Below are 24593 nucleotides of genomic sequence, written 5' to 3'. Positions count from 1 at the left end.
TGAGGCCCATCAAATGTTTCCATTGAGTTGGGTTAAAATTAATCCAGTTTACCCCAATTTATGTAAGCAGCTGACAAACTTCATTCAATCCGACTGTCTTTCTCCTTTCGCGACTCGGTAAATCACAAAGAACGGAGCTTTCCCCGACTCCCGAGTCCCGGTGTGTTACCCCATCATCAGGGAGAGAAATGAGCTCTATAATTACCTTTTGAGACATGAGTCATCCTCGCTCCGAGGGCCCAGACCCGGTGGACGCTATAAAAGCCGCTCAAGGTCGAAGTGCAAAAGCGCAGTCTGCCTTCCCCAGGACTGATATAACTGCCGAGCCGCCCCAAGGAGATGAAGGTGCTCCCCGCGTCTGGCCTTGCTGTGCTCCTCGTCACGGCTCTGAAGTTCTCCACCGCAGCCCCCTCCCCACCTGCAGCCACCCCCAGGACCTCAAGAAACAACTACCACCTGGCACAGGTTTGTGAGTCTTTGCACGCTTTCCCCTTCCCGCCTCCACCCCGGAAAACCTGAAAGGGTGTAACGAGAAAACAAGGAAAAATCTGTTACTGTTCCGCAATCGTCTTGTGAGTCCAGTAGAGTCTAACGGATACCGCCTCCCATACGACGAAGGTTGCTGTCTAGGGCGCGTTCGGGGTATGTGCTGCAGGGCTAAGCAAAGGGAGAGCTAGGTAGCTGGTGTCCCACAGAAATGAAGCGGCTCGCCAAAACGCATGCGATGCTGAAAGACACGGTGTTTGAGGGAAAACGTAGGAGGAAAACAGGGACAGAAAAATAAAAACCGAGGTGCAAGTTTTGTGCACTAGAGGTAGGTTGTGAACTTAGTGTTGGGTTTCCTGGCAGTCACCTCAAAAAGATTTCTTGTGTCCACATGCTAGAAAACGGCTCTTCCTTCAGGGAAAGCTGGATCAAAATCTAAAGTGAGCCGAGTTTTTCCTGGGTGTCTACTGCTCCTCACTTGCGAGACTTTCCTCTCTAAAGCGTACTCCCCGAGTACCTTATTTACACACGCTTTCTGTATTTTCTTCTTGGAAGACTTCTCTCAACTGGTTGGAGAGGATGCGATACAAGTGATGCACGGTAGAATTTTTGTAATGATCATGTGACTCAAAGTGATTCATGTCTAGTTGCTTCCAAGTGGTTTTTGCATGTAACGGAAGGTGGTGATCTTTAACCTAAAGAAACATCTTAGGGGCACCTAGTCGGTGGGGCGTGTGACTCTTGAACTCGGGGCTGTGGGTTCGAGCCCCACGTTGTGGGTAGAGATTCCTTAAAGATAAAATCTTGGGGGGGAATAATCTGTAAGGATGGGACTCCCAACGTTAGTGACAGGTTTGCAAATGAGACGTGTCTGTGCGAAAGGCGCTCTTTCAACGGTCTGTCAAGTGATAGCACGTCCGGGATTCCCAGCCCTGCCTCCAGGTTGCTTTCCGACCCGCGAGGCTGCACCCCTACACCGTGCTGGTGGGGGCACTAAGGAAATGGTTTGCACACCCGCACCTGCGTGGCCTCACCGACTGTGTGGACCACTCGTGCCTTCTGATTAGTGAGCTAACTAGTCAATATTTTCACTCTCAGCCCTGCTTACGAACACCATCGTGAATGCCAAGCACAGAGCAGTTACATTCAGCTTCGCAAGACGTGAACCCACCGTTACGTAAACTCATTTCAAGAGAACGTGTCTCAGAATTGCAGGGTCTATTTCAAATCATGTTTCACAAGTGCTGGCTGGCTTTGGGTCCCTTCTCCCCACATGTAATGTCCCCTCAGCACTCGTCATGCCACTTTGAGGAACCACAGAGTGTTTGTGGCCTCGGAAGGAGAGTCACGCAGAGGCCAGAATGGATCCGAGGGAGCCAAAGACCGTGATGGTAGCCCTGGTCCCGACAAACGAGGGTCATCAGGCCAAACAGTCCCTGGCCTTCTGTCTGCTTCTCCCCTACTGCTTCTGGACCACAATGGCGAGGTGTGGCAGAACCAAAAACGTTACCCATTGGCCCTTTGCAGAAGAAACCAGCTAACCCTGAGCCATGTATACAGGGAGAAGACCGGAAAGTCTCAGGAAAAGATATGCTTACAGTGGGTCTTGGAGAAGAGTGAAGTGGCCTTGGGATGCTGGGGATCCCTCACTTCTCCCTTTCAGAGGAACTTCAAACTAGGATCAGGGACCCAGTCAGCGCCTTCTTCTCCCTACAGCAGGCCCCGTCACCAACTAGGGGCAGAAACAAACCGTCACTCTTTAGCAGGCTAGAATGATCTGGGCAAGAGTCACCGGGGGGGCTCAGTCAAAGCAGCTGACTCTTGATGTTGGCTCAAGTCATGATCTAGTGGTTCGTGGGTTCAAGCCCTGCATCAAGCTCTGTGCTGATAGCACGGAGCCTGCTTGGGATTCTCTCTCTCTCTCTGCCCCTCCCCTGATCACTCTCTGTATCTTTTTCAAATTAAATAGAAAGAAACTTAAAAAAAAATGATCTGGGCAAACCTTTCAAGTGGATCCCAGTGACTAGAAAGAATTAATCCCCCCCCCCCCCACTTAGAGTTTATAGAAATAGAGCAGTCACTCCTTACTTCTTTGCACGGTTTCAGTTACCCACAGTCATTCATGGTGGGGAAATCGATGATCCTCCTTCTGACATATCAGAAGGTTCATCGGCAGCCTAACACCGCGTCACAGCGCCTACGTGGCTCACCCGCCATGTCACAGCGCCTACGCCATTCACCTCGCTGCATTTCGTCACCTTACATTATCACAAGAGTGTGAGTACAGATCAGTAAGATATTTAGAGAGAGAGAGAGCCCACACTCACATAATTTTTATGGCACTATATCGTTGTAATTGTTCTACGCTGTTATTAGTATCTGTTGTCAATCTGTCACTGTGCCTAATTTATAAATCAAGCTTTCTCATAGGTATGCGCGTGCAGGAAAAAGTGTTTATATAGGGTTCAGATCTACCTGAAGCCTCGGGCCCCCACTGGGGCCCCTGTGGAGAGGGGGGACTTCTACACGTAACAGCTTCGGCAGTCTCACGATACAACAGATGAAATACTACAGAAGCATGCAGTGTAAACTCATCTGTTCAACGATCACTTACTGACAGCTTACTGTGTGCTGTAGGCCAGGGTCTGTTCTGAGCACTTGAGAAACCCCAGTGAACAAAACAAGTCAAATCCTTGGGCCTAGGGCACTTACGTGGGGACAGTGGGGATGGGGGAGGGGAGGGCGCTGGGAGAAGATCAGCAAGTGGTCAGTCAACAAGCACCCAAGGTTATTTCAAAGTGATAAGTGATCCTGAGGGCGGAAGGAGTCTGGATGGTAGTGACTGGGGCAGCGGGGGACATTGTCACTGAGTAGTCCCGGAAGGCTTCTGTGAGGAGGTGGCACTCAAGGTGAACCTGAACTCTAAGAAGGAGCCAGTCACATGACTGTCTGGGGGTGAAGGAGCCTGGCCGCCATGCCAGGCTGGTGGCAGGAGCCGGGAGAGGGCATTTGGCAGGACTGGCCAAGTCCCGTAGCCGGTGGCCAGTGGACCAGGGGGTACCTGTGAACCGGGTCAGGATAATTAGCTTCCACACGGCTCTCTTCTCCCCAGACCACTTGTTCAGAGACAACGGATGGTCTCTTGTGCCCGGAAACACCGGACCAGCAAAATTTCCAAATGCCAGATGCTTCCTGCAAACCCATGAGTCCGATAACCTGCACTTGAAAAAATGAACAAGGGTTTAGGTGACTTACTTGACGCCCTCTCATAACTCTTCAAATTCTGCTTTGCTGATGAGCATAAAGGCTATGAAAATGATGGAATGATAAAATGCTTAGTCTCTTAAACCAAAGTTTTATTGTATTTTTGTTTTTTTTAAAAATCAGTAATATCAATACAACACTTAAAACAACAACAGGTTGTAAGTTGTCCTTAAAAATAATATGTTTCATTATCACATTATTATAAACTCATAATTAAAGAAAATAAAAAATTGAAATTGAAACCTTTCAAATACAGAATGTTAAATTCAGGTGATTTTAATACCACTTTACTTTCTGTGCACGAAGAGATACTCTAATTTTTATATTTGGTTCCTATCTTTATTACTGATTATTGTATCATAAGAAAATTTTTATTTTTATGCTGTTTTCCTAAACATCACCTTCAAGAGTTACACATATTCCAGAATATAAGTGAGTTATAACCTATTTAATTGGGCCCGTAGATTATATGCAACCTAGGAGTCCTCACACAGCATCAGAAGTCCTCACAATTCCTGTTCCATGGCTTAGCCACAACACAGGAAATGCTGAAGAAACCATATCTAGGACTTTTACCTTGTTTTGAAGCACACTTGACTCTGAGTTTTTTAAGTTCTTGATTCTCTAGAAGGATGCCAGGAAAGTGCACTGAACAAAGAGCTGAGGGCAGAGAGTGGACCTGGGCCACTGGCTTGCCAGGACTGACCCTCTAGGCCTCCATTATCTTATTCTTTCAAACACTGAAAGAGAAGCAGAGAGAGACCACCCAAGAGCCAACCTTAAAATTCTATAATTTTAACAACAGGGGAGGGGAAAAGGTGGGGAGCAAATAGGACACTTCCGGGGGTGCCGAAAATCCTTGACCAGGGCCAACCTCACCCAAGGGTTCGGATTAACACAAATGCAATTCTAAGTGCACATCTAAGTGCCTCCCCGAATGTTCTGACTCTGAAAAGATGTTAAACCTTGTCAATAACTTTGACAAGAAAGTTTCCAGAATGATTTAGGCCCTCGGGACATCTGATAATTCTTCAAAGAAGCAAATTTGCATATTTTACCTAGAGAAAAAGAGCCCAAATATTAACTGGACATCTCCTCTGAGCCTAGGACCGTGTCGAGTACTGTTTTAATACTGTTGTTTATGATCGGACTTAAACCTTTTGAGCTAAAGATCTAGCATCTTCTGCGTATTTATAAGAAAAAAAACATTGTATAAATTATGTATGTTCACAGTAGAAAAATTATAAAACGGGGCCACTTGAGTGGCTCTGTTAAGTGTCCGACTCTTGGTTTTGGCTCAGGTCATGATCGCACGATTCGTGGGATCGAGCCCCATGTCAGGCTCTGCACTTACAGCACGCAGCCTGCTTAGGATTCTCTCTCTCCCTCTCCCCTGCTCCCTGGCTCTCTCTCTCTCTCAAAATAAAGAAACAATTTTTAAAAAGCAAAAACAAAAACGAAAGGAAATATTATACAACACAGATAATGAAAAAAGTCAATTCCATCACTAAGATAAAACCACTGCCCACCCCTTCATCTATATTTTTCAACACACTTTGCTGTGACTCAGGGCTGGGATTAGGATGAGCGAACGAGGCAGGATTGGACCTCGTCTTAGTTAAAATATTGATATTTTGTTCCTCATGGATTTTTTGCATTAATTTTGATTTTTAAATGTTGCACTCCGTATTATTTTTCTTGATGACTGAGTTTTTGGCCACCCCTCTCTTCCTCAGCCTAGTCCTGGCTTATGAGGATCTATCTGTGTGTGCACCATTCTGCACACATTTCTCTTCACAAACATGGCTTATCCTGTAAGAGTAGTTCTAAACCTCTTTCCAACTTTTTTTTTTTAGTCTTTATTTATTTTTGAGAGAGAGACAGAATGTGAGCAGGGGAGGAGCAGAAAGAGAGAGGGAGACACAGAATCCGAAGCAGGCCCCAGACTCCAAGCTGTCAGCACAGAGCCCGGTGCGGCACTTGAACCCCCAAACCGTGAGATCATGACATGAGCCGAAGTCGGATGCTCCACCGACTGAGCCACCCAGGCGCCCCATCAACCTCTTTCCAACTTAATCCATCTTCCCTTCTATGACTATATTTTGTAAACCAAAATTAGAACCCAGAGTGTAAGACTCACACATAACCTATCATGGGAACAAAATATTTGAATTCAAAACTGTCTCAGAAAACATAGAGTGTCTGGTCTCCTGCACAGAGCTTACCCCTGGAAGAGCCTAATCTAGACTTAGCGTCGTGTTGTCACAGCATCAACCTGAGCCAAGAGGAATGGCTCAGAGAACCGTTATCTGCCAAAAAGATCAGAAAGGACATAAAATGCTTACTTATGATGGCCTACCCAGAGATGGAAATGAAACAAGATGGTCACACCTTTGTTTCAGGGCTCGCCTGGGCTCCAGGGCTGGGGGCTCCAAGCTAACCCCCTTCTTCTCCTCTTGGGTCTTTGCCTCATTAAGAATCTCACAAGGATGGGGCGCCTGGGTGGCTCCGACTGTTAAGCACCTGACTTCGGCTCAGGTCATGACAATCACAGTTTGTGAGTTCGAGCCCCGCGTCGGGCTCTGTGCCGACAGCTCAGAGCCCGGAGTCTGCTTCGGATTCTGTGTCTCCCTCTCTCTCTGCCCTTCCCCCGCTCATGCTCTGTCTCTCTCTGTCTCTCAAAAATAAATAAACATTAAAAAAAAGAAGAAGAAGAATCTCACAAGGAATCACCACCAGGAAAGACGGGGCGGGAGGTCTGGTCGACCCCACAGAGAGCAGACAGAGCATGTAGCCCAAACAAGTGAGCGTGTCTTACTCGTTTTAATCTTCTCCTTAACAATTACAGTCTGGGGCGCCTGGGTGGCTCAGTTGGTTGAGTGTCCAACTTTGGCTCAGGTCATGATCTCACAGCGCGTGAGTTCGAGCCCCGTGTCGGGCTCTGTGCTGACGGCTCGGAGCCTGGAGCCTGTTTCAGATTCTGTGTCTCCCTCTCTCTCTGACCCTCCCCCACTCATGCTCTGTCTCTCTCTCTCTCAAAAATAAATAAACATTAAAAAAAAAAAAAAACAAGTACAGTCTGCATTCACAGCAGGAAACCTTGGGATATAGGAAAGGATAAAAAATAAGTTGCCACCCTTGGTATTACAACCCAGAGGTAAACAAGATTGATATTCAGATATATTTCTTTCCGTTATTTATGTCACTCGTGCTCATTATAAGTTATATGCATGTAGTAACTATTAATATGTCAATCGATATCAATTTTCAAAGTTAATTTGCACATTAACCTTCTGTTACTATACATATATAACAAACATGAGTATAATATGTACACGTATATATGGTTTGGTTTGTTTGGGGAATTACGATTATAATCTGTATAAAGACTTCACCTAGGTTTTTCTCAGTATATTGTCGTTATACTGAGTGCATTACTCCATGCCACTAAATATTTTCCAAAAATGTGATCTTAGAGGCCTAGTATTGCTTCACATGAATATATAAAAATATAGCCAACAAAACCCCTATTGTTAGACATTAAGGTTGCTTTCAATGTTTTAGTATTCACGTATATAAACGTGTAGATAGAGGAGAAATCATATACATAATTTACACGGAATCTAAAGTAACGCGATACGTAAATATTCATAGGCAGTAAATAAATACCTCATGCCTAAAATGTAAATATAAAATTTTGCATCTAATGCAGCACACACTGAAATCTTCAGCTGCTCGGGGTCTCCCTGCAACAAGGTGGGTCGTTGAAATCCTGGACCAGCATCCAACTCCGGTCCCGCATTTACATGATGCCATCTCACTCCACCCAGGAGTTCTAGAAGAGTTTTGAATGATAAATGTAGAGGTTTTAAGCTTTAATGTGCAAATAAAATACTTTAAGGCTAATTTTACTTGCGGGGGGTGGGGGGGAGGGAGGGCGGGGAGCGGCGGCGGCGGTGGGGGGTGCTGGTGGTGTGGGAGACAGAGACAGTCCTGGAAGCCTGGCCCCGGAGAACAGGTTCACGGACCTAACAATGAAAAGCCACCGGAGAAACAGATTGTCTGACGTTGTGTAGGATGTCAGGTTGGACTGCAAGGCCTCTGTGTGTAGAAACACACTGATCGTGCATAATGTTTGATGAAAACATGACACCAATAGCCACCTCCCAGAGAAAAGTCTTGGTTTTTGCAAATTGGGTGGGGATTTCAATGACAAACGATCCCTGGGGGAAATGTTCACATTATTTCCTTCTATTGTTGTTTCCTCTTGAAGTTTATTTATTTATCTTGAGAGAGAGCATGAGTCCAGGAGGGGCAGAGACAGAGGGAGAGAGAGGAGAGAGAGAGAGAAAGAGAGAGAGAGAGAACCCCAAGCAGGTTCCACACTATTAGTGCAAAACCTAATGGGGGGCTCGAACTCAGGAACTGTGAGATCATGACCTGAGCAAAGATCAAGAGTCGGACGCTTAATGGACTGAGCCACCCAGGAGCCTCTATGTTTTCCTCTTAAAATAATTAGTCCTTATAGGAAAAGTATGAAAGATAAGTGGGTAAAAGGAGAAAATCTCCAATCCCAGCTACGCAAACGTAATTAATATTAGTAATGCGGCATATGTCCATCAAAGCTTTATCCATGAGAATGTACCTAATTCTTTTCAAGGCGGGAGTACGCCCTCCACACTGCATGTCGCTTGTGGAGAAACGGTCCCCTCCTAACCTGAGCACGAGTCTCTCCCGGAGACGGTGCACAGACGTGTCCGCCTGCCTGTCTGTTCCAGGCCTATCTTGACAAGTATTACACCAGGAAGGGAGGCCACCAGCTCGGTGAGATGGCCGCTCGAGGAGCCAGTTCCCTGGTCAAGAAGATCAAGGAGCTGCAAGCCTTCTTCGGCCTCCGAGTCACGGGCAAGTTGGACCGGTCCACGATGGACGTGATCAAGAGGCCCCGCTGCGGAGTTCCCGACGTGGCAAACTACCGCCTCTTCCCAGGTGAACCCAAGTGGAAAAAAAATACTTTGACCTACAGGTAATGAGATGGAGTCCTTCCAGGTCAGAGAGAAGCACCCCTCTTCTCCTGTCTGTGCTTTCTGTCTTTTCTTTCCTTTCCTTTTCCTTTTCCTTTATTTTTTCTTTCCTTTCCTTTCCTTTTCTCTTGCCTTTTCCTTTCCTTTCCTTTTCCTTTTCTTTTTTTCTTTTCCTTTCTTTTTCTTTCCTTTCCTTTTCTTTCCTTTTCTTTTCCTTTCTTTTCTTTCCTTTTCTCTTTTCTTTTTTCTTCCCTTTTCTTTTCTCTTTTCTTTCCTTTTCTCTTTTCTTTTCTTTCCTCTTGTTTTCTTTCCTTTTATTTTTTTCATTCCTTTCTTTTCCCTTTTCTTTTCTTTTCCTTTCTTTCTTTTCCTTTTCTTTTTTCTTTTCCTTTTCTTTCCCTTTTCTTTCCTTTTATTTCCTTTTATTTTTTTCTTTTCCTTTTCTTTTCTCTTTTCTTCCCTTTCCTTTTCTCTTTTCTTTTCCTTTCCTTTTCTCTTTTCTTTTCCTTTTCCTTCCCTTCTCTTCCCTTCTCTTCTCTTCTCATTTTGAAACATCTTCCTTCTGATCTGTATAAAATCGTGGCTCATCACAATCCTAAGGAAGACTTTTTAGGGCTGATCTTAGTCACAGTGAAGGATTTACTATAAAATATGACCTCAGGATTATCGTGATGACTGGCCATTTTAGACATTACAATAATTTTATCGGTAAGAGACAACACACTTGTCTTTGAAGAAGAATAATCTAATCTAGGATTAATAACCTGATGGTACCAACCAGTTTTCTTAAAACAGTTTCCTCAATCAGAGGGAAGCAATAAAATTCACCTATTAAAAAGTAACTTTTTATCAACTGCAAAAATAATTTATTGATGGTTTACTAAGTGCCTACTATAGGCATTCAGTTTTGGAGATACAGAGATGACTAGACCACCTTCCCGACCTCAGGGAACTCACAGTCCTTTGGGGGAGACACAAAAACAAACAGACCATTGTGGCTGCAGGTCTAGCAGAGAACTCTGGGAGCAGCTGCTGGGAGCACAGGGACCCAGGTCGGGGAGACAGCAGACCTCCTTCCTGGGGGGCCCCTCCACCCTAGGGTGGCTCAGAGGCAGGCAGATACCGCTGCCCACCTGGGCCCGCACCTGCCAGACAGAGGGGGGATCTGGGCCCTCACCTGCATTTTTGCCCAGGCCTCACCAACGGTGAGGATTTCCCAAGTGCTAGAGGAGTCGTGACAGACAGGGCCACGCAGTGGGGCGGCCCGGTGGGCAGATGCCCAGGGCAGCAGAGAGCCGGGCCCAGCTTGGAGCCAGACTTTGTTCTTAGGACCAGCACATTTAGTCGATGCCTGGGGATGGGGCAAGGCCAGACTGTTAAAACAGTCCCCACAGGGCTCACAGAAGCCCCTGACGCTCTGAGGAGTTTTACACCCTGTAAGCCAGGTGCTAAACACAGCGATTTTTTTTAAGTTTATTTATTTATTTATTTTGAGAGAGAGAGAGAGAGAGAGAAAGAGAGAGAGAGAGAGAGAGAGAGAGAGAGAGAGAGAATCCCAAGCAAACTCCACACCATCAGTATGGAGCCCGATGTGGGACTCAAATTCATGGAACCATGAGATCATGACCTGAACCAAAATCAAGAGTCAGACACTTAACTGACTGAGCCACCCAGGTGCCCCAAAACACAGCCATTACTAAAAAGTAAGCCCTACAGGGGCACCTGAGTAGCTCATTCAATTGAATGTCTGACTTCGGCTCAGGTCATGATTTCACCAGTCATGGGTTCAAGCCCTGTGTCGGACTCTGTGCTGACAGCTCAGAGCCTGGAGCCTGCTTCACATTCTGTCTCTCTCTCTCTCTCTCTCTCTCTCTCTCTCAAAAATAAATAAACATTAAAAAAAAGTAAGCCCTACAAACCTGCAATTCAATTATATTTATGCACAAATTATTATATGTTACTTTGTGTATATTATATGGAAAAAGCCAAGGTGACCAAAACATTGGTTTCTGATCATGACACCTTCCTACTCTCTGTGCTCACGCGGTCATTCACGTTTTTATCCGAAGGGCTGCTGCTCATCTCTCCCCAAGGACACATGTGAGGGCGGCCAGTGGGTGGCTTGTAACTGCCACACCCAGTCCCCGGGTCCCTAGGGTCAAGGGAGGACCTGTACCCACGAGCACAGAGGCTCCTCTGGGCCACCTGTTGGCGGCTGGGAGACTGAGTCCATAAGGTGACACTCTGAACACAAATGTTCCCCTGCCACGGTCCAGGAAAGCCTCAAAATCCAAACACGAGGGCAAGAACTCCCAAGTGTGTGTGGGGCGGCGGGGGGGGGGGGGGGGGGGGTGGTATGGGGGGCAAGATGGGAAAAATGTGTATAAACCCAGGAAGTCTTTCCAACATTTAGCTGTGTCACCGAACTGTGACTAAGCATGGCCAAGACACCGGGAATCAATGCTAACTGGAAGCTGCGAGACGTAGAATATTGTGATAATATTCCTCGGACAGCCACGCCCCCCCCCCCAAAGGAGAGCAAGAGAAGGAGGGAAGGAAGAGAAAGCATAGAGGCATCTCAGTACTCTACGTAGCCACTGGATCTCAGAATAACTGCTAGTAACCCACGGGGTTAAAACAGGAAACATAGCTTAGTGCTTATGTGTGTACGTCTTGGAGCCAGACTGGGCTCGGATCCCGACTGATCACACGATGTGGATCCTCATCCTTATCTCCGCAGGTTGTTGTGAAGGTCAGGTAGGCTCAGGGCCGTGGCCCGCACAAAGCAGGTGCTCGCAGAGTCTGACCGTGACCTCTACTGCCTCAGCGGTCTTCAGGTGCGGACTCTTGTCAGGGCGCCTCTGTCCATCCCTGCAAGAGGGCTCCATGCTCCCGCCTCTCCAGGGCGGATGGCCACCTGCATGCGGGCTCCCTGTGGGACCCCGCCCCTTCCCTTTGGACCCCCAGGATCGGCCCCGCTGCTTTCTGGCTGGGACGGCCCCACCCGCCTCAGAACACCCAGGATACTCGTCGAAATGGGCGTTTATGCTCACAGCTGTGTATCTCTTGACCCAGCCTCTCAGGTGGTTATCACAGGTGCTAACATTTGACCACCACCCAGAAGCCCTTGAAAACCACTAGCTTTGACTCAGCACTTCCTGAGCTTACCAAGTATTTGTTGGGCTCCGACTGTGAGCACGGGACTGGACAAGGAACCAGAGAATGGAAGCAGGGGTGAGGTCCGCTCCCCAGGGTGGCTGTCGCCGGGGCATCTCCTCACTCTGTGCCCCTGGCTCCCTCCGAGGTCCCAGGGGGCACCTCCTTCCTCCTCCCCTTCCTCTGCTTGCTGTCGGAAGCCCCAGCCCCCGCGTCCCGGAGGCCCGCCAACGGCTCCACTGTTTGTCCCAAATGCCCTCCACTTCTCTGCCTCCAGAAGTCACTGTCGCAGCAGCATTTAATGAAAGACTGCAGCCTCTTTCAGTCTACGTGAGCACCCTTGCTTAAAGCTGGTGTTTCCTCTTTGAGATAGCGTATTATTTCAAGAGAAAAACCTTCCCCCCAAAGGGGGAAATCCCAGTGGCCTTTGAATACGAATTTGCTCCATGTTTTTACTTGTCACGATTGAAAATGTTCAGTCCAGTTGGGGGAAAAAGCCCTGCTCAACTAAAACCATTTTAGGGGAAAATGGGCTTCTGACTCCCTGTGAAATTCACCAGGTTCTGATCTTTAAAATCAAGGGTGACGTGATCACAGTGAAAGCCAGCCTGTCTCAGCACCACAGGATCTCAACCATCATCCCCCTTCAACTTTTCCTAATTGTCCACCCGTCCTAGTAATGTAACAAAGGTGGAAGCAAAGTAAGAAATGTTTGGGAGAAAAATTCCCAAATTGTAGATTCGTGTTCGGCCTCTCGATCCTCAGCCCCACCTCGACCTCAACATAATGGTCACCCTTCTTCACCAGGAGCATCTACTGAAAGGAAGGCCCGTTCCTTGTGTCTTCACAGGATATCCAAGTACACACCATCCATGGCGGCCGCTGACGTGGACAAGGCAGTGGAGATGGCCTTGCAGGCCTGGGGCAGCGCTGTCCCCCTAACCTTTGTCAGGGTGACTTCAGGAGAAGCGGACATCATGATATCTTTTGAAAGCGGAGGTACCGTGGGGGTCCCTGGGCTCTGCCTGCGAAGCCAGCTGTTTCCTCCTACAACCCTCAGTGCAAGGGTGGGCACCGTCCTCTCTTGCACAGGGGGAGACGGGCGGAGGCCGAGGTCATGGCAGAGTGATGATGGCCATCAGGCAGAGACTAGAACCAGGGGGTCCCGGCGAGGGCTCATCATCCTGGCCTGGACCGTTCGGCAAACTCAGCCCAACCGGCTTCCGCTGTGCTGTGGCCACATCAGAGACAAAGTCTGTCCCATCTGGCTTCCCTGTTGGCCTGGGGGGGCCACCTGACCTCACCCCACCCCCTGACGGTGTCTGCTACACACCAGGAATCTGCACCTTGAATCCTCACTGAAGGACACACACGCCCCGTGACCCTGACCGCTTCTTCCCTGCAGCAATGGTCGGGCATGGTGGGGGAGGGGGTTTGCTGCTGTCCCGTCCACACGTTATGGGGTCCCCAGGCCTCCACCCTGCTCACCCCAGTAAGGAGTGGACGCATAACCTTGCACGGGGAGCCCTGTCCAGAGCCGCGTGTCTAGTGGGCAGATTAAGGAAAGGCCGCGAAATTCCTTCCCTTTGTTGGCTTCCAAGCAGCAGAGGGGACCAAGTGTCCTGCCCTTTCTAAGGGTCCCTGAGACTTCAAGTCTCCATCTGAAGTTTAACCTGCTGTCCTGGGGTGGGCGCGCCCAGAAGCCAGGAGAGAGGAGGTCAGCAGGCCCCGGTGTGAGCCCTCCGAGGTGGCCCTGGGTGTGGCCGGGTGCGTGGTGGCTCCCATTCCTCCTGGACAGCAGGGCCACCATGGCCACGTGGCTCAGGCCAGCTTTGGAGACCGCTTCTCTCTTGATCGTGCAAGCCTGCGCTCTTTCCCGTGAAACACAGGCTGGGTGGGGGCCGTGCTGCCATGTAACAGGGTCCTCGGAGCTCACAGTCTGAGGTCCCCGCACTGTGCTGAGCCCCTCGAACGGCACACCAGAGCTTTGTTTTGTTGGATTTTAACAAAACAAGGTATTCCCGCTAAAATCCTCAAAACCCATGAACGTAGCTTTACAACATTGCCTCATTTTGTTCTTCCTCCTTTTTAAATTAAAAACTGTCAGTGAGGGGCGCCTGGGCACCTCAGTTGGTTAAGTATCTGACTTCGGCTCAGGTCATGATGTCACGGCTCGTGAGTTTGAGCCCCACATCAGGCTCTGTGCTGACAGTTCAGAGCATGGAGCCTGCTTTGGATTCTCTGTCTCCCTCTCTCTCTGCCCCTCCCCTGCTCATGCTCTGTCTCTCTCTAAATAAATAAATAAACTTTAAAAATCTGTAAAAAAAGTATTGTCTGTTCCCTGTAATGTGAAATATGCTTCGAAAATCGTCCGCAGGACTAACTTCTGTTGACCTCTCTCCCCAACTGTCTAGACCACGGGGACTCCTATCCGTTCGATGGGCCTCGAGGGACCCTAGCCCATGCATTTGCACCTGGAGAAGGTCTGGGAGGGGACACGCATTTCGACAATGCCGAGAAGTGGACTATGGGAATGAATGGTATATATGCACAATTGACCATAACCTGGAAACTATTGTACCTTCTTCTGGGCCTCCACCATGAAACCTTGAGGTCAACGTCCCAGGCCACCCTTAAAGTAGGGGGGCTGGCTAGGAAAAACAAGTAAGCCAAAAATCCACAAGGGAACACCATAAGGGGAACGCCCCACCCCCAAGTGTGCCGTAGACTCTCCCGAGCCCTGCTCAAAGCGAGGGGTGTCGAGGACACTCAACCCTCCCTCCGCAGCATTCTTTGCACAGAACTTACAGTCTCTCACTCGTGCTGGCAAGCAGGCTGTGCTCAGAAAGGACCTGAGGGTCGTACTCTCCTAACAAGTGTGCTGGGGATGGGTGGAAAGGTTCCAGAATGTGATGCCTGTCATTGGAAGTCTTCCTCGGGAAGTGTGTGTGGATGACAAGGGGTGGAGGCTGTCACAGCAGGGAACTTACCCCGAAGTCGTGGCCAAATCTAGATCTCATTGCCGCCATGAGCTCTAACTGGGCCCTTCTCCACCCATCGACTGAGTGTCGCTGACAAGGAGCCAAATGGACCGAATCGCATTTCCACCGTTTCCCAGTTCGAAGCCCCATCCAGCTGAGGGGGAAACATAGGTAACGTCAGCAAAGCTCAGCACCAGAATAACCTGGTTATGAAAGGCAAATGGTTTCCTACTAGGATTTGGGTATAAATTCTCCTATAAAGACAGAAGGCCCTAACAATAAATCCCCACATTGATGCTGTATTTTTCTGTCTCGCACTGTGTAGGTTTCAACTTATTCACCGTAGCTGCTCACGAATTTGGCCACGCGCTGGGCCTGGCGCATTCCACAGACCCATCGGCACTGATGTACCCAACCTATAAGTACCAGCATCCCTACGGATTCCACCTGCCCAAGGACGATGTGAAAGGGATCCAGGCACTGTATGGTACAGTCACTACACTTCTCTACTAACCCTGAGAGTCACAGGCTTTCAGCCTCCAACTTAGAGAAAGTGTATTTTGCCAGGAGTTACCTGCAGGGGTAAAGATCAAGCGGGGGACCACAGCCCCCACTGTGGCCTTTTATGAGGAGCTTATCTACCAGATAAGAACATGGCTTTCTTTTCTAAGATGTGTAATTAAATTCTACACCTTTCCTCCAGGGCACTTTGTCCCTCAACAGCCATAGAAAATATAATCAATTGTCTTTTGGCTGGGGAGGTTTTGGGAGGGTGAGGGTCAGAATTTAGATATTGGGAGAGGATGGGTATATTTTATAGTTTCCTATATATGGTTCTGACCCATCTGCAGATAATTGTTCTGATCTTCCTAAAAATGTCAGGGAGGATGACGACTGCTTTCCTAGTGGTGTAGATAACCCACAGGCTCACGTCGCTCCTCCTATCACCCCATCCTCATGACCAGCCTGCTTAGAGTGTTAAGTGTTTTCCTCACTGGACAGCTGAGAAAGTGGAGGCTCAAGACAGTAGGTACCCCGAGATAATCAAAATTATCCCATGGCTTACCATTCTTTCAAAGGTAATAAGGAATTATTAAAAACTCTAGACCTAGTCTTCCTTAAGAGAAAGATCCACAAGGCCCTGAGAAGGAATCTTGGAAGTCTTAGACCTTGACACTTTTGCTTTCATGTTTTATCCCAGAAAACTCTGGGCCACTGACTGTCCCCTAAACCCGGAGGGTGGTTTGTCCGCCGTAAATTGCCAAAGCCTGTCTGCATCCTCCCAGCCTAGAAAAGGGCCCGGAGAGCCCAGATCCCTCTTGCAAGGTGTTGGCCAAGCCACCCGGCAGTTCAGACAGGAGCACACTCTTTCGCAGTCAGATGGCATCTGACTCTTGGGAGACCGATCTTCTCCAAAGAAGTGCTCAGTCCGCTCTGCCCGCTGCTCCTCCTGGGAGAGATAGGAACTAATAGCGTGAACGTCTCCACTGTACAAACTTGGCTGCAGAGCACCGAGTGCAGGGCTCCAAAGTGAAGCGACCCCCCCTGGGCCACTGAGCCCAACGATTTGCCTGCCCTCTACAGATCCTTCCGTACTGGAAGGTCACCACCATTCTGATGGCCGTGGTCCCTGGGCCAGGGGCTGAGGCATGTATTTGGACATGGTCAGTCCTGCACAGGTGAACAAAATATAAAAGCATGGTTTTATATCTCTTGGCGCATACACATCACCCAGCCCTGACTACCTGTCACCTCCCACCCCTCCCAGGGTGCTTGGCTCACAGTACCTGTTTATTAGCTCATTTCTGACCTGACCACTTTCCAGTTTCTAATAGTTTCCCAAAGCCTCACCCAGCCCCGATCTTCACCCCATCGCTGACCCTACACCTTAGATCTTACCCATCTCTTTCTCTCATGGGTCCTCTGTCTCTGACCCTCACCTCTGTTGACCACGGGGCTCGATCAGGAGCAGGCACCTGCCAGGGCCAGTGAGTGGCCCAGGCAGCCCCTGCTCATTTCCTGTAGATAGCAGACAGCCCTTGGGAGCACAGAGGGGGAGTGAAAACTCACCAGCAGGCCTCCCAAGGAGCAGGATCCACCAGAAGCTGCCTTTAAGTAGTGCCCACCTCAGTGTAGTGTGTTGGCACTGGAATTCAGTCTTTCCTGGGTGCCTGCCAAAGGCTTATGCACAGCAAGATGCCCAGAAGCAGATGTGCACGACCTGAAAACACACAAGAAAATGACCATGTCTCTTAGAACAAAGAATTTAATTACAAAGAAATAATCAGGGGCGCTTGGGGGGCTCAGTCAGTTAAGAATTCAACTCTTGATTTCGGCTCAGGTCATGATCTCACAGTTCGTGAATTCAAGCTCCATGTCGGGCTCCACTCTGATAGTGCAGAGCCTACATGGGATTCTCTCTCTCTCCCTCTCTCTCTCTCTCTCTCTGCCCCTCCCCCGCTTGCTCTCTCTTTCTCCAAATAAATAAACTTAATTAAAAAAAAAAAAGTGGGGTGCCTGGGTGGCTCAGTCGGTTAAGCGGCCGACTTTGGCTCAGGTCATGATCTCGCGGTCCGTGAGTTCGAGCCCCGCGTCAGGCTCTGTGCTGACAGCTCAGAACCTGGAGCCTATTTCAGATTCTGTGTCTCCCTCTCTGTGACCCTCCCCCGTTCATGCTCTGTCTCTATCTCAAAAATAAATAAACATTAAAAATAAATAAATAAATTAATTTAAAAAAAAAAAAGAATCAGTGGCAACTTTTAAAAGACACCTCTAATCTGGGACTCCTGCAGCTGCGATCCCTCTAACACTTACTATGCGCCAATGTGTCAGGTGCTTTACAGATATTCCTTCTCACAAAACCCTCTGCTCCCTCCCATTTCACTAACGAAAGAACAGAGGCGTGGAGGGGTTAAGTGATAGGAATGATTTTCACACAACTCAGCAATTAGCACAGCCGGGATTCAAACCCGGGTCTGCCCGCCACCAGCAGCCATGCACCTCCTCACCTCGTCCTGTACCAACAAAGAGCGTCTCTGGAGTGCGAGTGGACAGACTCTAGATTCCTGGTACCGTGCTGACCAAGTCACTTTGAATCCTAGGACCCCGGAAAACATTCCCGGGAAAGCCCACCGTGCCACACGCCCCACCTCAAAGTCCATCCACCCCCGACCTCTGTGACTCCAGCTCGTCCTTTGATGCCGTGACGATGCTTGGGAAGGAGCTCCTGTTCTTCAGGGACCGGTAAGCCCCAGACGTGCCACCAAGTCCTCCCAGGCCTCAGCTCCACGCGTCAGTCACTCTAGAAGTGCTCATTGCCGCCACGAGGGAGGACCGTGCAGAGATGCCGTCCTATGTGGCGGTAGGGTGGGAGGGGGGGGTCTCCGGGGAGATTGAGAACTGCCAAAGCACCATTTGTGCAGCACCCACCATGCTCTTGGTGCTGGGCGCAGAGTTTTCCATATACGTAAGGTACTTCTGACCGTCTTCGTGGCGAAGTAGAGATTAGAAGCCCCAATTTACAGATGAAGAAAGAAACTCAAAGAGAACGAGGCACTTTTCTGAGCTAACAGTTTCACTAAGTGTCTGAATTAGAGCACCAGCCCAGATTGATCTGATGTCTCTTCTGTCTATCATGTATCCCTAGTGAGAGCACATAGGATATGCTCAAAAAATATTCAGTAATGGGGGCGGATAGATAGCCAGGTGGACAGACAAGTGGATGGACAGACAGGTGGGTGGGTGGGTGGATGGAAGGATGATCAGAGGGATGGGTAGACGGGTGGGAAAACTGCAAAGACGGCCCTCTTGTGAAAACCCTCTTTCTCGGCACCCCTTGACTTTTCCACTGTCAACTAGAGGTCAGACAGTGTAGAGAAGGCAGGAATATTGATGGATTTTAGCTACACCACAGCTGTTGCTCCTGAAGAACACCCTGAGGTTTGAGTTTCTAGTACTCTTGCCTTAGGACTGTTTCGTTTGGACTTATTAGTAGAAGCGTTTGCAGTTCTGTGAGTTGTAAAGGATGGTGAGGCCGAGCTGGTATTTAAATGCGATGGCGTGGGAGTAATTTATGATATAATTTATGATGCTGGAGAAGCTGGCATTGTTAGTGTGGACGCTGTAGGGATCGCTGCCTTTACAGCTGTGGGAGGTGATAGTGGGGGTTCTGGTTGGTCTTTATTTATTAGTGTTTTTATTGGCATGGACATCACTCAGGGAACTTAAATAGAGTAAATTTAAGATTTGTATAATAAGGAAAGAGGAAATAAAATTTGAAAACAATGATACTCAAAAATTCAAAGCTGTTGGGTTTGAAACTCATGTAGAAGTTTTACTAGAAGACAGGAAATGGTTGGTGGTAATATTTTTTCTACTTAAAGTACATCTAATAATATCGTTGTGAGTTTTCTGTTGGTTGAAAGAGTGATGAATGGTGAGAGGCAGTGGTTATCCTCGGGGAAAAAACGCAAGGAAGTTGGCAAACGTATGCAGGGTGAAGGAGAATTAAGTTTCCCATTTTGTGTTACAAGGTCATATTCAAGTGCCAGAATGAAAGCTGGGGCGGTTCTGCCAAGGACTGTCCATTCCAGTAGGCGTTGGTGGCGTTCACATAGGAGATGACAATTCTGGTCATCGGTTCTGATGCGGGGGATTTTCCCCACCACCCAGCAATTCTCTGACACCAGCTGTGTGTCCTACAATTCAACTCCATTCTGACACCATCTACCTGGAAATAACATCGGATGAGTCCACAGGTTGAGGGCTCTGTCCACTTCAGATGCCACTTCTGCCCCACCGGCTGTGAATCACGGGTTCCTGTGACCCTCCTTGAGTGTGGCTGCCGTACTAGAGCAGCTTTACTCTACTAGACTAAGTTTATCATAAAAGGATAGAACTCAGGAACGGCCGGAGGGAGAGGTGCCGAGACCAGTGTATGGGGAAAGAGTGCAGACCTTCCCTGCCCTCCCTGGATGCACCACTCTCCCCACAGCTGCACATCTACATGTTCACCAGCCCAGAAAATCTCCAAAACCCCCTCCTTTGGGGGGTTTTATGGAGGCTTTAATCACAGAGGCATGACTGATTAAATCGCTAGCCATTGGCCACAGATCCAAGGCCCATCCCTCCCCCCACCCCAAGATGGGGGTGAGGTGGGTGTTGGGATTGAAAGCTCTAATCCTCTAATTGCCTGGCCATTTCCTCAGGCAACTAGCCCCCATCCAGAGGTGAGGTCCAAAAGTCACCTCGTTAACATAACAAAAGACACCTTCATTGCTCTCCTCACTGGAAATTCCAAAGCAGCACGGTGCCAGGAACCAGGAGGGAGACCAAATACATACTTGCTATTATAAATCACAAAATCACGGATGTATTAGTGGTTTTGATCATTCTTCTGTGGCCGAGAAGTCTGTAAGGAAAGGCATACCTGTGGGGTTAGTCTTCAAATAACAAGGAGGTTGTAGAAAGGGGTCAAGCTTCAAGCCACCTACTTTTTGGACATCCTTGTTCGTTGTTTAACTGATCAATAGTAGACCCACAGCATATAAATAACATGCAGTTGAAAAATGCATGTGTGCAGATGTGAAGGAACATCTGTGAAGACTGTGTCTGATGGTTAATATCAATAATGACCATGATTAAGCCTAACCGGCTTGAGGTAATTTGGGGTGTCATTTCTAATGTCATTTTGGGTGAAAGCCCAGATTGCCGTAAACAGCGTGGTGATAGCAGCTAGACAGAGTGCTCATGTTTGAAGAGCTGTATCATTTTCTGCCGTTGGGTAGAAGCGAATTAATAAAAAGAGACCCGTTCGAACGAAGTAAAGCTGAGACGGCGTTAGGTCTTTCGTGACTGAGGGAGGCCAGGGGTGGAGGCCAAATTGGACTCACCAGTTGCAGTCGAACAAAGTGCACTTAGTGGAATCCGATCATGACTAAGGTGAAATATACAAATTTGCTGGAAATATCCTAAGTTTACGTTAGGTGGTCCCTTTTGTCCTGGGGCTCTGGCCTCACAGGGAGCTGGGGGACTTGTGTCCGTGACGCTGATTACTGTGGTCGCTTCTTTTCTTGGAGGGAAAGAGAGACCCACCAATGCTCACCCCGCTCCCCGCTTTACCGGGGACAGAATCCATTCACACCGGAACAGGCAGAGGTAGCTGAGGCATATGCATGTCTGAATACCTTTTTATTCCTTTTCTTCACTGAAAAAGTGTTCATGGAGCCCTTATGGGGGCCCAGGCACCACTGTAGTGGCTGGAGGTATGAAGAAAGATAAGTACTCGCCCTGCCTTTGCACACCTTGGTTCCATAAGGGAGAAAGACATTCACAAACACTGCCATCATCCTCCGTGCTCACACAACCTCTCTGTGCACGTTAGGAGAGACCACAAGCTCTCTGGGGTCTAGTTTTATAAGGGTACCAGTCACGTCAGACTAGGGCTCCACCCTCAGGGGCTCGTCTAACCCGGTCACCCCTGACGTGTCCCGTTTGGTGGTTATCACCGCACCATCACACTGGGGGCTATGCTTCAATATATCAATTTGGGGGTAGGGAGCGGGACACATTCAGCCCATAACAGAGTAATCACATTTTTAAACATGTTGTATATCCTTCCAGATTTTTTTCCAGATAGAGAGAGAGAGAGAGAGAGAGAGAGAGAGATACTAAATATGGGAGGGAATCAGGGATGTCCACAAAGATGGGATTTTATTAGATGATCTAATCTATAAACCTTTTGTACTCAACAGTATCTCATTTTTCCATGCCACTGAGTTTTGTCATCTTTTTTATATATATACAAACACTACTCCAGTGAAGAGACACATCATCATGTATTTAACCAATCCCATACTTAGAAACATCTCAATTCTTTCTCACTTTTAAAAATTAGCAACCGCCTGAACTCAGTCTTCCACAGTAGGTGGGCGTCAGGGGCAGATTGGAGCAGAGCCCAAGTTTTAGTGGCTGGCGGACTTGGTATAGATTCTGGCAGTGTCTCTTACTGCTCAGGTAACCTCGATCAGAAAGAGCACCAACACCACGGGCAGTCAGTAATGACAGATGATATATTTCGGAAGGGGAATCTGAAAATCTGTGTCGTGGATTAAGGCTTAGGAACAACTTGAAGGCTTTTTATTATTATTAGCTTTTAATGATTTTTATCGATACTTATTGATTATAGACTTTTTATTATGACCAAAAAGTAAAGCAAAACAGAATTGGTGGGCTTTGAGCCAGGAGGGCCAGGCGTGTGGCGGGAGGGGCCTGGGTGTGGGGAGGGGCGGGGCTGTGCTGGTGGGGTCAGACAAGGGCAGGTGGCCCTGGGCCCCCCGAGGAAGAGATGAGATGCTGGTTGTACGAGATGCTGAAGTCAAAGACATTATGCCCTTAGGTACAATTGTAAGTGTTTTCTTTAAAAAAGCAAAAACGTGTTTCAAAACCCTCAATTGATCAAACCATGAGTGTTTAGCAATTGCTAACAACTATTTGATAGAGTGTCATCATAAATCCTGGGAGTGGTAACAGAATGCGAAGGGAGGCCTGGGTGCAGGAGACACAGAAATGGGGGGGGGGGGTCAGGGGACAGGAATGCTTAGTCACCACCCCCCTCGTGTCCTCCCATTCCACTGGGTTGTGGGGGCGGGGCCGGCAAGCCCAAAGGTTGAGGAAGTACCCGAGGCAGGGAGTAGGAGTGGTCCCTTTCCAAGCTGTCTGGGGGCCCTGAACCTCTCCTCCTCCTCTTTGGGACGGGTCGCTCGGACATCACAGGACATCACAGGGACCCCCATGAGTGCGGCACTTACAGTGATGAGCACTCTGTTATCAGGTCCTTAAGATGGCCAGTGAGGTATGAATGATGGTTCCCTTTTCACAAGACTCTGAAAAGCCACAAGAGCACAGAGCCGGGGACCGGCCACCTTGTGAGCAGCCAGAGCCCTCACCCCCACCGCTGACTCCCTGCCTCCCTAGGTGCCATCTGGAGCTCAAATCCCATGGCTGCAGCTCTGATCCCCTCCTGGTTGTCACCTAAAGTCCCTAAGTGCTTGCTAAGCTTGGACAAAGAACAGAGAATTCTTTCAAGGCACGGCAGGCCATTGTTCTCCCCCAGCCCAGGGTTCCCCAATAATCCATGGAGGAGACAATTCAAACCGTGGACGTCATAACCACACAGTGTGCAATGCACAGCTTTTCACGGTCACCGTGAGACGGTTGCACACTCTCGCGGTATCTACAGGTCCATTGGAACATTCCAGCGTTCTGTTTGAAGAGACTGGGCTTCGACTATACTAAGGTGAACGTCATAAATACATACGACTTACATACAAGTGTATGCCCATGTTTAATTCACACACGTTTATTCTTTATGGTGGACGGCAGAATATTAAGGCTTTCCCACATCTCCTCAGGCAATTAGGGAAGAGAAGGGGCCAAAATTGTAGTTGTGTCTCTCAGACTGTTGCAGGTTTTATCCAATTTAATGTTACCGATAAAACCAAGACTATCCCAGCTGGCAATAGACCTCACAAGAGGAATAGCATTTTGCTTATGGAATAAGCCTGAGGCTTGACTGTGTCCACATCCTTCATGTTGGAGGTGAGAAAAGTGGGCCCTGTCTGTCTGGCAGCCCAGCAGACCCTCCTGCCAGCCGGGTCTTCTCACTCCTGGTCCAGAGTCCATCTTGTCCCTCACACAGAAAACTGGCCATGCAGGGGACCTCCCAAGGGAAGCACTCGACGTGAATGCCGTCTAGCCTTCTGACCCAAATGTGCTGGAGTGTGCAGGGAAAGGGCGTGAGGGCCTTCATCTACCGCAAGGAGAAGAAAGTCCTTAGACCATGCAGGTATGTGGAAAATGTTTGAGGGGCTTGTCTGCATTCTGTTTTATTCTCAAAACACAATTCTTTATTAAGGATATCCGTCCCTCACTAATGGCTGCCTCCTGAACGATGTTACGCATCTTAGATCATCACGCAGAGGAAAACATTCCCATCAGGCTACACAAGGAAATGCAGACGATGAATGAAGGGGCGTCCTGAAGGGAGTCGCCTGCATGACCTGGCTCATTCAGTGAGGAGATAGTGGAAGAGAAGAGTCAAAGACAGCAGACAGGAAAACCACAATCTGTGAGAAACACTCGGTGTTAGATGTCCACAGTGATGGTGATGGTGATCTAGTTTTACAGAAGCTGGTGCTCAGGGGAGCACTCACAGTGGCCCCGTGGGTCCTCCCATGTGGACGAGGCAGCGGAGGATCTGGAAATGAACCCTAATAATAACATCTGACGTTCCATGATCACCTACACCGTGCTGTGCTAAGCATTTTCCAGACGCTTACTCATGTATGCACAGTGTTCTTTTCCCCAGCTGGAATTTTAAACCTACTTGACATCAGAGACAGAAGCCCTTCATGGAACCTCAAATAAATGAAGGAAAAGAGGATTCCCCGCCACCCTGGCCCCCCACCAAACGTGATCAATGGTGGAAAAGAATGCCGAGCCCATCAGACTGAGGACTGAAGAAAAGAGATAGGCTGGCCAGGATGAGGGGTGTCATTTCAGGGGGGGAGTGAGGAAGGAATCCAGGTCCTGGGGAGCAAAAGAACAAAAGTTGGGGGGCATGTGGAAACGGTAGATACGGGTCGTTCACCTGAGAGTCTTGTTGGTAGCAGAGAGAGGTAAA

At 48.5% G+C, this 24593-nt stretch overlaps 1 protein-coding gene across 1 annotated transcript in view; it reads left to right on the top strand.

Moving 5' to 3' along the window:
• The first annotated feature begins 238 nt into the window (after positions 1 to 238).
• The window catches only part of MMP20 (matrix metallopeptidase 20), a 51859-nt gene continuing 27504 nt past the window's right edge, over positions 239 to 24593 (top strand). Inside the window, exons 1-6 of the mRNA XM_058690364.1 lie at positions 239 to 465; positions 8529 to 8776; positions 12781 to 12929; positions 14345 to 14470; positions 15237 to 15398; positions 18013 to 18154. Of these exons, the coding sequence (XP_058546347.1) occupies positions 340 to 465; positions 8529 to 8776; positions 12781 to 12929; positions 14345 to 14470; positions 15237 to 15398; positions 18013 to 18154 (953 nt within the window). The 5' untranslated portion in view covers positions 239 to 339. The remainder of the gene's footprint in view (positions 466 to 8528; positions 8777 to 12780; positions 12930 to 14344; positions 14471 to 15236; positions 15399 to 18012; positions 18155 to 24593) is intronic.

The sequence above is a fragment of the Neofelis nebulosa genome, chromosome 10 (assembly GCF_028018385.1).
Source record: "Neofelis nebulosa isolate mNeoNeb1 chromosome 10, mNeoNeb1.pri, whole genome shotgun sequence".
NCBI lineage: Eukaryota > Metazoa > Chordata > Mammalia > Carnivora > Felidae > Neofelis > Neofelis nebulosa.
The sequence above is the reverse complement of the archived record's forward strand: the minus strand, read 5'-3'. Positions and strand labels throughout refer to the sequence as shown.